The following is a 17,228-nucleotide window of genomic DNA, read 5'->3' as shown; positions in this document are numbered from 1 at the left end:
TGTGTGTAGTTTTCCAGTTGGTTTGCAATATATTGGGATGAACACCACTATTAATAGCAAGTAGAGTTATTTTGCCCCTTGAAGTGTTATTTTCTGTATTCTAATAGCTTATTCCCTATGCTTGAAAAATTGATATGGCATTTTTTCCTTATGAGTCTAAATGTGAAAGAAAGAAAAGTACTGACAGCTATATCCCAGTAAATACTCAGGAAGAAAATATTTGTGTTTTATTTTATTTTGAGTTCTGCAGCTTAACCCAGTTGTTTGCAGGAGCAAACTGGTATGACTGTGTTATGCATGCTACAGAGTCCATTTCTGACATGTTGGAAGCACACCTGTATTTTATCTGTACTCGTTTATCTCATTGGAACATAGCCTGTGGTTCTAGGTGTGCAGGGTCATCAAAACAGACAAACTGTTGTTTGGGACACAGTTCACCTCTTGGCAAACAGTGGGTTTTATTTTATTTTGTTTTGTTTGTTTGTTTTATTTTTTCCACACCTTCTGCTATGAATCTAAAATATTTTGTTTCGAGAAAGGAAGTAGTTCATTTAGCAACCGTTATCCTTCCCTGATCCCTTACTGTCAGACAACCATGTTTTGTTTGTTTTGTTTTGCTAGTAGTTGTACCAGGAACCAGAAAATGACTATTGCCAGTCAATTCTGCAGACTCAGGGAGCTTTGATAAGTGCTGAGACCTGAACACTGAGGTTCCTTTGAGTTGAGCATTTCAGTTAAAATCTCCATTTGGAACTGGTTGGGAATTACTTATTGACTAATTCTACAACTGGCCTTGTTCTTCATCAGAAAAAAAACTTGTGTGACAAATAGTTGGTGGCAAAGATCAACCAACTTTTCTTCCTTATGGCTGGAGAGGTGCCAGGAGTTGCCCAGAAGCCCCTACAAGAGCTAGACGTGGCCACCAGTCCTTCCAGGCAGCTGCAACGTGTGGCCTGTGCTTTCTGGGGTGGCTTGGGAGGGCTGTAGCTGCTGCCACAGCAAACATCCTATCTACTACAGGCTGCATTTTTAATGCTTGTTCACCACACCGGTTTGATCAGACATCTGTGTATGGCTCCTCCTGCCAGAGGGTATTTTACTGGAAAATCAGCAGTGAGATGAAAGTGGAGATCAAAACTAATTTGTTTAGAATCTGAATAACCCTGATGGTTATTGTTTTCCTCTTAGTGTTTACCTACTCCATTGTGAATTTAAATGGACTTCTATTTACGTTTCTGAATCAGGAAGCCTTTGAATTTAATCATATTGTTGCATAGCAATTTTAGATAACTGGCAAACATTCAAACTAAGTTGAACCTTCTGTTACAGCTTTGGTAGAGCAATACCTTTGAATTAAAATGATCACTTTAAGATAAAGATCTGTTTTGTTTCAAGCAAGTATCATTGCTTTCTTATGAGAATTAAGATCCAGGGGTGCACTTTATCAGAAAATTAGGAACTCAAGTTTTATGCTCCCTACCCTTCCCAAATTGACTAGTACTTCATGTTTATCAGAGAAGTTGACCCTCCCAGCAATAAACATTGGACATTTGCTGAGTTGTAACACTTTGAACCATATATTTCCCAACCTATCACACAAACTTCAGAGCAGCTGCAGGGAACACCTTGCTGTTTCACAGATACATGCACACAAACTGGGATTGGCATCTTCTTCATCTTGGATAGGGTATTTTAGTGCAGTGTCTGCTCCTATTTCCCCGAGCTGGGTCCTACTGTGACTAACTGGATGGGCAGCATTGAATTTAGTTTCCAGTGGTTTAGCTGAGCTTCTGTGGAAGGCTTTTGGGTAGGTGGAATCTCCTCCTGTCCTCCTAAGCTAAGCAGGAGAAGGAACTGGAGCGGAGTGCCTACCTTTGCACACTAAAAGCCCCTCACATGACGAAATTAGGGGCACCGAGTTCAGCTAAATAATCTGGGCCTGTAATGAGTATGGGGTATTTTAGATTCCCTTTTATCTTCCTCACCACTGAGGCACCCAAAGATGTATGTGGGCATTGTGAGGGTGAGGCAGGGAGAGAGGTCTTTTTCTGTTTTGTTTTGTTTTTGTTTTTCTAGACTATGTATTGCTTATATAATTAACTGCTATTTTATGCTAGTGCTGAGTTGTTTTATTTGTTGCTGAATGAAAATCTGTCTGGGTGCTGTTTATAGGGTGGACATTTTGTTCGGAGAATTTTGTTGACTGATATGCAACCTGCCAGTTTTTGTTTTGCATGACAGTCAAGTATCCCATCACAGATGGTCTGAAAAATGATACATTTGGCTTTCTACAGTTATTGCCTCCTTCCCATTTAACCTTTACTCTGATTGTCATCAAAAGGGCTGATTTTTTTTTTTTTTTTGTAATATACTTCCTTTAGCACATATAAAAAGCCCGGATCTGCTAACGGAAAAAAAAGAGTTCTTTTTGAGTACTCTTCAATATGATCTCATTTTCAAGCTTTGTGTTGTCATAGAATTTATTTTAATATTTTTTGGGGGAAGGCAAACTTAACATTTTAAAGCACTGAAAGCTTACTTTGAATAGTTCCTGAAAAGACTGTAAAAGTATGCAAAGAAAGTAATTATAATATTTACTATGCTGCAAGATTATAGACATAGGCAATGTGTAATGTTCTTGAAAAAGAAAATCAAGAGCTAAAAATCCTTTGAAATGCAGAAACACTTCAGCAGCTAAAAATTGTTTACATGTTCCCTGAAGACTAAGAGATATGCCAGGAACACTGGCAAGCCTACCCGGCTTGCAGTGCAAATTCAAAGAAACATTTATTTGTATACAACTGCCACAATTATTTGTAATGTTATAATTCTTGTGATTATTCCCAGGGGATAATTCAAATATTAGTGGAGTCAGAAAGTATCTAAGATGTACTAAAACAATCACAAATAAAATTGTTCACCAAAATTGACTACCAAAAAGACTTTTTTTTTTCTTTGTGTCTTACTCCCTGTGATCCTTTATATAAAATAAGCCATAAGAAAAAATTCTGCTGTCACACGGCATATATAACATGTTTTTTTGCTATGTGCCTGTTAATGACAACAGGTCATTATTAGAAATCTTATTAGATCTTATTATTATGGTCTTATTAGAAATCAAAGGAAAAGTATTTATCTACGTACAACCCTAATTACATTGTACTGACCAGCTATTTCTTTGGACTTTTTTCCCCAAGAAGTACTGGCAATAAACATTGTAGTCCAAAATAATAATAAGAAAATGTTCAGTGCTCTTGTACAATTTCCCAAATGTCTATTTGGCACAAATAGACAGAAGTTTTCAGAAAACTTTAAAATGATATTATATTTAGAAAATAAAGCTACAGAAAAAAATACTTATGTCAGGCATGTTCTAGTTTTGTACACTTATGAGTGCAGTCTTATGCACATTTTGATATAGTTGTATAATCTAGCAGTGTTGAAATATTCAACAATTATTCTGCAGTTATTTCAACAGATAATGTCTGTTTTTTCCATAGCGTATTCTTTCTGCTCTCATATTGTCTAATTTTTTAGATCTTTTTCAAGGATCATGTCAGCTTGTGCCTGTCATTAGAGCATTTCCAGAATTCATCGTTACTCTGTTCAAGTTATTCAAAATTCAGTATTTTTTGTGAGGAACAGATTTATAAATATGCTATCTTAAGGCATCAGGTTTGGATGATTTGGGTTGCAATTTTCATAAAAGCTTGAGCTAAAATGTTACACATGCAAGCACACATATGCACTCCTTTTGTGGAAACCAGTGTGATTTGAAGGTGCAGGCAGGAGCACCAAAATTTAGCACTAGATTTTGGTGATAACATCAACTCTGTTGGCTTTTCCTGCTGTTGCTGAAAGGAGAAAGGTTAGTGCTGTCCAGTGCTCCTTATAGTTGTAGACAATATATCCTAGTAAATGCATTCTGGAGTTATTCTTTTCTGTGTGTCTATCGTATTCTGTATTCTCTATATTCTCCGCACATACGCAAATGCTGAAGTATACAACATGTTTATTTTTTTCTTTTTAGTAAAGGAGTGAACAATGCTATTTTCTCTGAATCCACATTTTTATCACAGTACACACAAAATGAAAATAGTCTTGTATATCTGCTTTTTTTTTTTTTCTTTTTTGTGTTTTAACTTCTGATGTATATTTAATAACAAGTTATGTAAGTTACAACTAGGGGTATATTTTCAATGTTTAGTAAGTAAATTTTCGTCTCAAGTGTGAAACTCTGGCATGCTCTCCTAAGAGACCATCTCTATTAAAAAAAAAAAAAAAAAAAAACTCCAGAGTTTGTGGTAGTTCTATCTGTAGCAGTCACTCTGGTTTTAAGAATTTTTAAATGATAAATTTTCAAATTTGAGCAGTTCTTATCTTTTAAAGAAATATTCTCAGCCTTGGGAGTACATATGTTTTGACAATATATTCTTGTAGATTATTAAAATTCTAAGCAACCTTGGCGTTATGACTATGATTTAGAATAGTATCTTATTAAATAAATTATTTAGCCACTGATATTTTTCTCCACTTCATTAAACAACGTTTTTTTGATGGGATAAATATGTTTTTCAACTTCTGAATTTATAGCATAATTATGGCAAAATATTCACTTTCCTAATTTAATGTTCTGTTCTTTAGATTTCTATAAGTAAAAGCTAGAGTTACATAAAAATAGTTTAATGTTCCTTCCCTTAAGTATTTTGCAGAAATTGAACACAATCTCTGTAGGTCTGTGTTACGCTATTGCAAATCAGCTGGTGCATCTGAGTCCCTTGGGATTTACCTTACTAAGACTATAATCCTTTGACTTGATTTGATAGATTGTATTTGCAGTGGAGGCTTCAGGCAAAAGAATCAAATGCATACTGGGAATTATTTCTGACGTGGGCAGCTGCAACATGGATGTTTCAGCAGCATATTTTTTAAAATGATTTTGTATGTTGCAAGGACCAGTGAAACTGAAATTAAAAGCAGAAAGGCATGGGATGCTTGATTTCAGCTGCTTTTTAATAATCACTTCTTTTGATGTTCTATAAATTAGCAACCATTTATGAAACACTCTCAAACGCTACTTTACTGAATGGTTTAAATATACCTTGCAGTTAAACTGGGCTAGCTCACGATTGGCTAGACCTGGTAACTCGTGCTTTCACACTGCTCGTATGATCATATGTATATTCCATTATAACTTTGAATGCGCGCATTCGATGGTTCCTAAGGAGGAAGGAATGACCGTGTTATTGACGTTCTGTATGCAGGGAGTGGGAGTCCATCAGCTTTAAGCTTCTTTTCATCTCAGTTAACACAAATGGTTTTCTCTTCCAGCAGGCTAGTGTATGGAAACCTGATATCATAATTAAGGAATTGAAAATCTTTGGCAGATTAGATTCTTACCGTATCAGACTGCTGGCTGTCTGAAACTTTTCTGTGAAAATGTGTGGAACTCGAATATTTTATTGAGAATGCCTGGCTGTTACAGATGTGTATCTCTAAACTATAGCACAAACATTTTGAGGTTTGCAAAGGAAAACTTCTGTAAGTAATTTTTTTTGTGTGTGTGAGAAAGACTTCTTCGTTTTTAATCTGTGGATGGAAATCGCTGTGCTCCAGGTCTGGGGTTCATATGCTTTATCCAGGTCAGAAAGTAACAGTGATGTTTGCCAAGCCTAAGCTTCCAAGAAGAATGTGAGCCAGGCCAGAGCTGGCTCATGAGCGCCTTTACCACAAGAATGAAAAAAGCACGTGAGTGAGATCAGCTGTGTTCAACATTTGTGGATGGGAAGGATGTGGCAGTCATATTTGCCTTCTATTTTTTTGAGCTATGAATTTTTCCCTTCTGCCTCTCAGAAGGGACTGGTGCGGGGGGCTTGCTATGACCTCCACAGGTAGAATTTTCACCTATGTCACATACTAATGCACCTTCAGGACATGATTCCAGAGCATTTCAGTTTCATTAACCTATAAAATCTTTCCAAAATAGATTTTCTTTTTTTAAGAAAATCACCAGAAACATATTGAAGTTACCCTCATACCTTTAAACAGATTACCCCTAAGTTTTGTGAACTGAAATGATTTTTTTTGTATAGATAAACCTTGAAAACAGATTTCTTTTTGACAAATTTATTACCGTGGTTATGAAACATGAGCTATTATAGTAGTGTAGAAGAACAATACTCAGAACTTGCAACTATTGTAACTTGACTCAGGTTTCTGATATCTTAAGTGAAATAAAAGGTGTATACTTACTTTTTTTTTTTTTAGCATATGTAATGCAGAATTTAACATATTACAAATGTTCCTCCTTGGAGTAAAATTTTGAACAGGAAATAATGTGACTGCTGATGAAGTCAGGTTCACTTAGGAGAAGAAAAAAGTGCAACAGAACTTTGCAACAGGGACTCCTGTTTCCCTGGTCACACTGGCAAACTGTGGCATCTGCAGGCCTTGATGGCTTGAGTCTTGTTCCTTTTATGATTTAGAGATAGCTACATCTACCATTGAAAAGTGCATTGGACCATTAGACTTTCAGATAAAAAGAGCTATCTCAGAACCACATGTTGCTCTATTTTAATCTGTTTGTGTGTCCAGGTATTGAAAATTAAGTTTATTTTCTTTTTTTTTCTTCTTTTTTTTTCTTTGATGATAGTAGAAGCCTTAAAAATGGTAGTTTTGGTTCTAGTGCCCATAAAAAAAATACCTAAAGAGGAAACTGGATTTTGCGTAACATAGTCTAAAGCTAAGTATCTGATTAAATTAAATTGAAAGAAGTAATTCACTGGAACCAGCCAAGGCTGAATGTGCTGGCAAGTGAACACTGTGTTTGACAGCCTGTGGTAAAAGTTCTGCATCATTATTACATGAAGAGGTTATTTGTAGAAATAGTTTATTTTCATCTCAACAGATGAATACTGGGGGGAAAAAAACACTTGAAAGTAACTCGCACTGAGGCAGCTGTTCACTAAGAATATTGCTGGTTAGAAATATTACCAGTATTTTTAATGTTGGAAGATTGCTTCCTTCAGAAGAAAAACTTGATACAGGAGGACTCAAAGCAAATCTCCATGTGGTTCCTCCTGTGACATTGGTTATTTCACTGTAAAGTTTTGAGATAGGCAAGTCTGGCTGGATAGCTCAATCCAGAATTTGGACATCTGATACCAGAACATTGCAAATGTTAAGGTTCTGCTAGCAGAGAGCCTGCATCTCTCTTCTCTCTGGGAGCCTCAGAGAATATGAGCTTAGCCTAAAGCCTTCTGGCTGACCTACGGACTGACCTGAGTGGAGCATCAGCAGCCCCTGAACTGCTGAATGCCAAGGAGAGCACACTGCGGGAAGGGTTGTTGTAAAACTGCCTTCTTAATATTATTTCCTTAAAAATTTGCTGCTGGATACTGGAGCTAGATAAAACTACAGCTGACAGAGTGTCGTTATTTTTGGTCCTCTTTCAGCACATGTAAACTCGCAGCAGTGCCTGAGAGTCCAAGTCATGGATGGAAAGTGTATCATACTAGGGCTCACATAATCCCAGGAGCTATTCCTGACCTGAAGAACAGGTACAAGTGTATGGAGGACCCTGGGAGGGCTGCAGCAGTGCTAAAAGGCTTTTGACAACTGTTTTGTAGAATGCTAGATGCATAGGATGTAGATGTAGATATGTGTTTTGTAGGACAAATACGGCTTCGAGGTATAATTAAAGCCTTGATTCTTGCAGCTCACCATCTGATCTGACTGTTGGTCAGCATCCTCCCTGCTAGCTGGTACATCAGCAGACCTATAAAATGTCTCTGTTATGAAACTCTATTGGTATTTGAAGGAGGCTGATTGTCTGCCCCAGTCTCTCATGCATTTGTTTTGCATTAGTAGAGTGATAAGCCTGTGCTGGGTGTTTAACAAGCAACGAGCCCTAATAAAGTTGTGATGCGTTTTTGCCATTGAGTTCAGTAGGAGAAGACAAGTCTTGCAGTGCAAGATTGTGCACCAGGCGCTTTGTTATATGTTCACTTTGTGCAGGTCGGGGATAATTGCATATGGATGGGCAGAGCAGGTGATGTGTTGTCCAGCCATGGCCCTGAATGTCACTGTATTTTGTAGAAAAAATAGTTCTTCAGTTCCTTCTTGAATGGCCCCACTGTCACTTGGTGCAAAAGCTGTTGTGTTTAGAGGATAGATTTGTTTGACCTGTTTGCAGTACAGGCAGCAGCAGAAATTTGTGTTATTCATAAGTGGTAGTAAGAGTGTGCAGAACCAGATCAAGCTTGATATGGTGGACTCCTTAAAATATGCATAACCATCTATGCCGTGCATACAGAAGTGTTGCATTTGTCCTGTTTGGTTTTCTTTGGAGTTGCATTAGGAGAGCATTAGGTAGGTGGAAAAAGATAAGAAATGTCTTAAAAGAAATTTTATCACAAAAAGTGCAAAAACTCTTTTTGTAAGTGTAATGGCACCATCAAAGTTCACCAATTCCCAGCTGCAGGTTGCTTCTGTAGTTGTTGCATTTGATTCTAGTTAGTGGTTTTCTCCCCTTTGGAGTTTCTTTCCCAAAGTCCACAGGGCTTTGAAAGTTGGAAAGCACAAGAACAGGTCTTGTGCTAGCCAGGGACTTGGTTTTACATGTTTTTCCATTTCCATTAATGCTGTTGTGTTTAAAATATACATCTGTTTTTATTGTTGCTCTTTTGTTTACTGACAAAGTTGAAACCTTTCCTATTTTCCAAGATGGAAAAAGCAGAAAACAACAATGCTTACTGATCTTATTTGTTTTCAGGTGACATCTTTGCTATTTTTCTGGGTTTTATGAGGTTCCTGAAAGTTAATAGCATTCTCCTATGCAGTTTGAATGGTCTTGAGTATTTTCTCTTGTGCGTTTTCACCTCTTGGTTAATGAAGCTTCTTTTTTCCTTTACAGTCAATATTCACCAACTTTTCTCTAGATTTTTTTTTTAATAAAAAGCAATAAATTATAAATGCAGCATAAAGGAAGGAAACCTCCCTGCTAGCTGGTACATCGGCTGGTACATCCTGGATTTCTGATTCTTTTTGGTATTTAAAAACAAAGATCAGGGTAGAGTTAATAAACTTCTAGCTTTGTTTTGAAAAAGATTTTATTTCATTGACTTTAGTTACTTTTTGAAGTCTGGTACCTGAAGATATACTTTGAGTCAGTCACTTGAGTTTAAATTCACGTCTTTGCCTGTATATCTGTGTTCTTCTAAGTTCTTTCCTCACACAATTGGAGATCTGTATTTGTAGATTCAAGGCATCAGCATTAACTACGGACTATGTGAATGAGAGTGAACATTTTGTTGAGTCTCTGCAACAAACTAATTACTGTTTAAAAACTGATGAAACTTGGAGAGCAGCATGAGTTTGCTTAAGTGGTCTATGAAATGTTTCCTTTATCCTTTTTTCTTTTTTCTTTTATTTTTTTCTGCAGCTAACTGAAAACTGTCTCTGTAGATTTCTGTCTGTTTTCCTTCCAACCTAGCAAAACTTCTTTTCCTCTAATCTTTTTCTTAAGACTCTACTGCTTGAATATATGGTTTTCATTGTGACTTTCATGGCTGCCGTTAAGTGGCTAGCTGTATAGTTTATAATATGAATTCCTAATTGCCTCTGCAAGAGGTTAACTGTGCAAATCACAAAAAATGAACACAAAATAATGTTACCTAGATTACCTTTCTTTGAGGAATGCCTATGAGCTTTTTTTGACTTTACTGTTTATGGACAGTGAGACTCCTGAAGATGGAGGTTGTTTTTTTTTCTTTTTTAAACTGAGTAATATTATACTGTAGTTGATATGTAAGATAACATAACACTAAGGGAAGTTTCATATTAAAACATCTTCAGGAGTCTCACTGTCCATAAACAGTAAAGTCAACAAAATCTTTTAGCTATATGAGCTATAAATGAGCTATAAATGCAGAAAATCAGTTTGGGGCTTGGGGTTCAACCTGTTGTTGAAGAAACATGTTTGCAGTTGAACTTTTCTTTTCCTGCTTATCTTTCAAAAACTATAGAGCAGCAGTCTGGATGTTTTTGCATCATTTTTAATAAATGTCCTTAATAAAAAAAGGAACAGAACAAATACTCGCTTTCCTAAAAAAGTATTCAGTGTTTTTTTTTTTAACAGAATAAATAGAAGAGTGATACATTTTTGTTATTCATAGCAATGCAAAGGCTTTGGAGCAGCTTTTATGCCAAAAAGTTGTGAAGTGCTGGTCATGTGGAAGGGAGTTTCCAGTTGTTCCCTGGCCTCTGCAGTCAGTGATAATAAAAGCAGCACAGTGTGAGAACAAATGTAACAAAAATGTGACATTATAATAGAGAAAGTGCCATTCTGCAGTGCACAATCCTGCTTGTAAAATGAGCATTTTATCTGTTGACCTTCCCATCTGCCTTTGAACTATTGCTCTGCCCTATTTCTTTAACACCTTTGTCTTCCTCTTTTAAATCATATTCACATTCCTTTTGTAATCCTCTTGATTAAAATGCCCTGTGTTTTACTCCTCTTCCATACACCAAGGAGATCAATTCTATGTTAATAAATCAACAAATATCCTACATCTTCCTGAAACTGAATGTTGACCTTGACTATGTGTCTGTATTAGTTATAATGGACAAGGCTGTATTCTACTCTCTTGCAGAATTTCAGTAGCCTAAATGATTGTACTTGCATGTCATCTCTGAAGGCTTTTTTCCTTTTATTACACACACATGTTGTTTGTGCTTTTAACTTGCCTACATTATAAATACTGTATTTGAAAGGTCTTTTTGGTGCTGCTTTTAACATTTATTTCAGTGAAGGTGTTTTTGTTTTTTTCTCATTACAGGATTTAACAACTCTGAACGCATGTGTGACAAAGAGTTCATAATACGCAGAGCAGCCACTAACCGTGTCCTGAACGTCCTGCGGCATTGGGTCTCCAAGCATTCTCAGGTATTCTTTTGCTCTGCCCTTGTTCCCGCTCTCTGAGGCTGGTCTGTAGAAGGATGTGAGCTGACTTCAGTCTGTTCATGTGATTCATAACACTTTGGTCCTATCCAAGACATATTAGGAAGTGATAGTGCTATATAATAAAGTAACTGCTGTTATAATAATAAGGGAGAAATTACTGTTAAAACACACTGTTTTATAAGTAAAGAATCCTTCATCTAACCTTGAGGTACTCTATGTTGTGGTATATGTGTATATATATATATATATATATATGTGTATATATATATATATATATATAAAATAGATATAAAAGAAGTGCCCTAAAGAATGTCTAGATTGCAGCTGCATTTATTGTAAGAAGCTGAGCCATGCATTCGGTTCAGAAGTTAAGTTCAGAGTGTAGATAGTACTATATGAAATGTACGAAAGTACATTTCTTTTGTTCCATTAGTCTGATATTCTGACTGAAAATATCTGTTACTTCACAACACGTAGGGTTTCTGTGGAAGGAAAATAAATCCATAATCCAGTCATGTTGCTTTAACTGTATGTATACCTGTGCTTACATGCACATGTATTTACTATGGATCCTATTAAAAAAAAAAAAGCATCACTCCTCAATGGAGATTCCTTCTACAGCCCATTACAGGGCTGTGGCTGTGGTAGGTACCCATGAAAATGTGTTGACTGAGAGGAAAAAGAATCTGAGTAGCTAGCAGGATTTCCTGTACAGCAGTGTCTTTTAAGTTGCCACGTGAAACAAATGGTTTTAGATTTTGGCATGCATGTAGAAAACTGCCAGGTAAATTGATCAAAAGAAAGAAGGAAGGGGAGAAAGAGAGCTGTAAATAATAATGAGTAAAACTTGATCTGGAAGCTGTTATATCACACAGCTGCCTGCAACTCTTTCCATGTCAGACTCAGTTCCTCTATTTCCATGAAATAGATTTAATTTTCGTAGAAGTCAGATTTGCTAGACAGTGCAGCCAATAAGAATGCTTAAGTGGGATATTTTATTGCATTTGAAAAGCTAACTGCTCAGCAGAGATTAGTAAAATCTCTTGGTATCAAGGGAGTACTTTTGAATTATAGCAAACAACCTTGAGAAATTAGCTATACTGGTAGCTATCTCATGTTCTCTTTGGCTGAATTTGCTGTATCATTACATGTCAAAATCCTGAGTGGTAGTGGTATTATTGCTGTTCTATACTAGAGCAGTGCTTTATACACAGGTTGTGTGTCTCTGCTATGAATAATACTTAATGTGAATTGAGTTGACCATTTATCCCAATTAGAAAGATTGTTAATTGATGTAATTGTGAAAATGCTGGGAATCATCAGACCTCTCTACAACTAGTTAAACCAAAGTTTATGTTTTAGGACTGATCCTGGTTGTGTTGTGATGATTTTGTAGTGTAAACACAAACCAACTGTATAGAGTATAAGCATATTCTCTCATTGTAGCTTTTTGCCAAAAATGTGCTATGTTGCTTTAAAAATATGTTGGTTTCTGTGTTTCTACTTCAAGAATTGTCACGCTTTGCAAAAATATATAGTACTGTTCTACATACCTTTGCACATATTTGTACCTATTACTCCACAATTTTTTTATTGGGAAAAAGGTTCAGGGAAGGGGTAAGGAGATGGAATCATTTCAAATCCAACACTGCATTTTCAAAGTTATTATTGGGATTCACAGTCTCTCACTGCCTTTTACGTTTTCCGTGGCAAGAGTGGCAAATTTTAATTCTCTTACATCTCTTAGTATTCAAATATAGCAAATATTTTTACATGAAAGGGTTTTGGCAAAGAAAGTAATGAACGCTAGAGCAACAGAGCATGTAATCAGCTTTTTGCATTGTTTACTTGAGAGACTAGGGACAGAGGAAGGACACAAGGCCAAAACAAAACAGAAATGACTGACTATTTTCTGCCAAAATGGAACAAGGACTGCTATTAGGAAGCAAGTGAAGAATTACTGTCTGGCCAAACAGTATAAAGCGTTGGCAATAAAGATCGATAGTCCTGAGAGAGCAATAGCTCAGAGCCTTATTTTAGAATAACAATGCAAACTGCAAACCAGAGAAGCCTTAGCTACTAGTGTTTGGGGGAAGAAATGCTTATTAGATTCACAAAATGACAAAAGAGTGTAAAATTCAGTGAGATCAAGGAACCTGCCTAAATCTTGGTTGCCTTTTGTGGTGATTATGTCATTCTCTGACCACTCAGTGCATCTGATGTTCTCCAGATTCATCAGATATTGAGAGTGGAAGTTCAGAATTCAATAAATAAATAAACTAATTAAAACAAGAACTTTAAAATGTTAATGAAATAAGTTGCTATTTGCAAAAATCTCTCTCCATTTAGCTTTGAGCTTTTCCTTACTCTTTCTGCAAGCATTCCCAACACCAAATAGGCAATTTCTGTCCTTTATGGGAGCAGCTTTTCTCACTCTCCTGCAGAATTTCTTCCTCTTGATATGCCTGAGATTCTTGTGGTCATTGCTAGCCTATGCCACTGTAAGAGGTAACCTGCCATACGTCCTTTATTTTTCTGTGAAAATTCAATTTCTGTATTACTACTTTAAAAGAGAAGCTAAAGCATTGTATGGGTAATATGCGAAGCTTTGAATAGGTCTCCATTTAAGAGTATGGACAGTAACACAAAAGTGCTTAGTGCTGTGTAAAAGTAGCTCTGTTCTAGTAGCAATCAATTCTCTGCAAGTTATTTGTCTGCCTAAATTATTGCAGTGTTCCAGTGCCCAGAGTATGCAAGGTGCTATACAGACACAGAAGAGTGTGCAGGCTGTGTGCAGAAATATTTATAAAGAGACTATTAAAAATATATATTATCCAATTGTTTTTATTCCCTAAACCCCATCTCTTCTATTTGAGTCCCTCTGGCACACGCTGGAGTACCCCTCCTTGGTACCTAATAACACGGGTCAGGATTAGTGTGGGAACCAAGGGATAGAAAAAAGCGTCCCAAAGCATGGTTCAAAGCATCGTGTTTCCCTATGTTTTTTCTAGCCAGGACTTAAAATTCTTGGCTGGGGCTTGGACAGGCATTTCTCTTTGGGCTATTAAATTAAATAGCTTTCTACAATATCTTACAACTATGTGAATATCATGGTTGTGGATGGTTTATGTGTTTTCCAAAAAAAGCTGAGATAGATTTACTTTGCTGTCTGAACATGAACACCATTTAACATTGTAATCTTGTCTGTGAGCAGAAAACAAAATCATGAAAATTAACAGTTGAGCCTGTGCAGTTAAGATGTACGTTAATAAAGCAGCTTTGTTATCCTGAAATCATACAAAATAAAGCTTAGGAAAGGGATCCTTCATTTTTTTTAAAACTTGGGTCACACGCTCCTGGGGCCTCACTTTGTAAGTATGTATTGTTAATGCCACATGTGCAGCCTTTTGCAGAAGACAGAAGGAACTAATTACTGTCTGCAGGAGCTCTGAAGGCACAGATGTGAGTCTGGAAAAAACATTCATGTACATAACGTGACACATACTTTTGTTTTTACCACACTGAGAAAAAGGGATCAGACCTATATTGCTAATTATTTGTGCACGAAAGATAAATCAATCAGGTTTTCCAGGGATTTATTTACATTTTTTTCTTCTCATTCTTTCCCTTCTCTTTTTACTCTGCTCTTTTCTGTGTTACTCAGCCACCTACAAGCCAACAACGCTTTTTTTTCTTTCTTTCTTTTTTAACCCAAAATAACAGCAGAATGATCATGTTTGCATTTTGGTTTTAAAATGTGATTGAGAGGAACAGCGTAGGATTCTCCCATTGTAAACAATGGAAACACAAATGCTGAGACAGGCAGTGACAGTGAAGGCAAAAGCTTTGCTGACTTGATGAGAAGGGAAAGGGCTTGTGAGGACAAAACTCCCACTGACTCCTGTCAGAGAAGGAAAAAGTATGAAGGGAAAAGGAGGCAGAGGAGAGAATCTTTCTATGATTTTCCTTATCCTAATGAAGACTTGAAGTCTTTTTTTTGATAATAGGATTGCTTTTTTTTTTTTTTTTTTTTTTTTTTTTTATCTAAACACTTCAAGTACAAAATGAAGCTTTTCTGTGCTAGGCTTCTCCAGGTTTCCCAGGTCTCGGTGACAGTCAGGTGCTTTCTTCCATTGGTTTCTTTAAAGATCTCTGTTGAAAAAAATAGGCAAATCCTAACTCTGAATGACTGCCAGATAATGTCAGTGGGTTATGAAGTTACTACAAGATCTGGGGAGCAGACTAAGATTTGAATTTGGTTGAAGGTCATGATATGGGGCCTGATTCCTCTTTTGCTTCAGCTGTGACAAAAATTTGCTGCAAACCCTTTCCTTATTGGTGCTGGCTAAGCTGTGCTAGCTTTTCCACAGAATGTTTGGGGGGTATAGTTATTGATAGCATGTGATTAGGTAACCTGTATACAGAGAATTAGCTATGCAAAGATGATTTTAGTTAGGCAGGTGTAGTGTATGAGTGCACATGAATTGGCCAATTACATTTTGTTTTCAATACACTGGAGCAAGCAATGACATAAAGGTTCATTCATATGAACCCCACTTAGCTTGTGTTTAAAAGTATAAAGTCTTAGATATGATGCTTGGCAAAGCTACACCTACATGTTAATTGTAACAAATTGGACTTAGGCCATACTTGCCATGTGATAACAAGATATGTTGCATTTCAGCTGTTTTTCAGATGATCCCTAAGAACCTGAAACCTCTAGCTTGAAGCAGAACAGAGATTTGTAGGGTTATTTCTGGCATGAACACATATATATATCAATGCAAACTCTGAATTGCAAAAGAAGTTTCCACCTATCCACGCTATCCCAGAGCGTGGGAACCATAAGAGAACGTGCTAACATATCATTAGTCACCAAGGAAAGAACTCGTGTTTGCATAAACTTAGGCCATTTACAGAATAAAGTTATGTAGTCAATACTAATGTACTTAAATGTGGATATGCTCTGTCCAGATACTGCAGAAGCGTACGGGTCTGATATTTCATGGCCCTTTGGGGAGCGTGAGTCACCCTTCCAGCGCTAGCCAAGCATGCAGGCAGTCAGACTAATTAGAGGTGCACCACGCTCGCCGCGGCTGGAGCCTGACAGATCCTTCTTCAGGGAGCTCTTTCGGCAGAGCTCTTCAACATATAAAGTCCTAGAACTTAGGGCCAGAGATGTCACGTTTCTTCTCTGCGCTGAAAACTGTAATCTGACAATAGCTAGTGGCTACATTCTTCTTTCAAGGTTTCTAATTACTACCAGGTTATATAGTGCCTGCATAATAAAAAGAGGGTTTGTAAGGTGTGGGATGAGAATTATTCAGGCATGTTATTAATATAGCCTGTACTTTTAAGTTAACTGTATTCTATCAGGAATGACAGGATAAAACGGATGCTTTAGGAGCAGGACTGGTACTCTCCCCAAATGATGATTCTTTCTTCACGCTTGAAACTGAATGAAGAATTTTTCTTTGCTTTTTTTTTTTTTTTTTTTGAAGTAAGCCTTTTGTTTCTTTTTCAAGCATGCAAATATCTTGGTGCAGCTGAATTTATCCAAATTTCCCTCAGAACAAACATATATGATAGTCAAAGTGTGCTTTTATGCTAGAAAATAAAGTATGATCATAGAGGACTACATCACTGGAGTAGTTCCAGTTAACAGTGGCCAAGTGTGATCTGCTGTGTGAAAGACCGAATTATTTCCCTACTTTCATTGAAATGACTATGGATTTACACTATGACATGCGAGTAGAGATATACATATATATATATATATGTATATATATATATATACGTGTGTGTATAAATATATATATAAATATAAATTGTAGGCCATCTATTTTAAAATGTACCAACTTCCTTGGAAACAATCATTCAGTAATCTCTCTGCCCCCCTGGATATCTCGTATTTTGGGCTTTCAGAAGGGCTTTATCTTTAGCCCTTCACTCTAGGGTAATGCTAGAGTAATGGCTAGAATTGCCAGTAGCAATCCTGGTCTTTCTTAGTGTCTCTGGCCATCTGCTATTTCCAGATTGCTTCTGCAGCTGGGGGCAAAGGAAAATGGGTCTACACTCCCATATCTCTACTTCATCTCTGTACTCAGAGAGACAACCAAAGGCTGACTCTAGCTTTGCTTGCAGTTTTCTCTCCCTTTCGTATCTGATATTTAAAACTTTCATTAGATTTTTCTTTCTCTTTTACTAATTAAGAACTCTTCATGCATCTCTCTCTCAGCATTTTCTCTCCCAGGTGGCAAACTTT

At 36.7% G+C, this 17,228-nt stretch overlaps 1 protein-coding gene across 3 annotated transcripts in view; it reads left to right on the top strand.

The window, feature by feature from the left end:
- The window catches only part of RASGRF2 (Ras protein specific guanine nucleotide releasing factor 2), a 60,531-nt gene that overhangs the window by 25,794 nt on the left and 17,509 nt on the right, over positions 1-17,228 (top strand). For all 3 annotated transcript variants that reach the window (XM_088522111.1, XM_088522110.1, XM_088522109.1), the window contains exon 13: positions 10,839-10,945. In XM_088522111.1, coding sequence (XP_088378237.1) covers positions 10,839-10,945 — 107 coding nt within the window. The remainder of the gene's footprint in view (positions 1-10,838; positions 10,946-17,228) is intronic.

Source organism: Tinamus guttatus, unplaced genomic scaffold (genome assembly GCF_059628265.1).
Source record: "Tinamus guttatus ecotype Peru unplaced genomic scaffold, ASM5962826v1 Tinamus_guttatus_pri_ptg000149l, whole genome shotgun sequence".
Taxonomy (NCBI): domain Eukaryota; kingdom Metazoa; phylum Chordata; class Aves; order Tinamiformes; family Tinamidae; genus Tinamus; species Tinamus guttatus.
The sequence above is the reverse complement of the archived record's forward strand: the minus strand, read 5'-3'. Positions and strand labels throughout refer to the sequence as shown.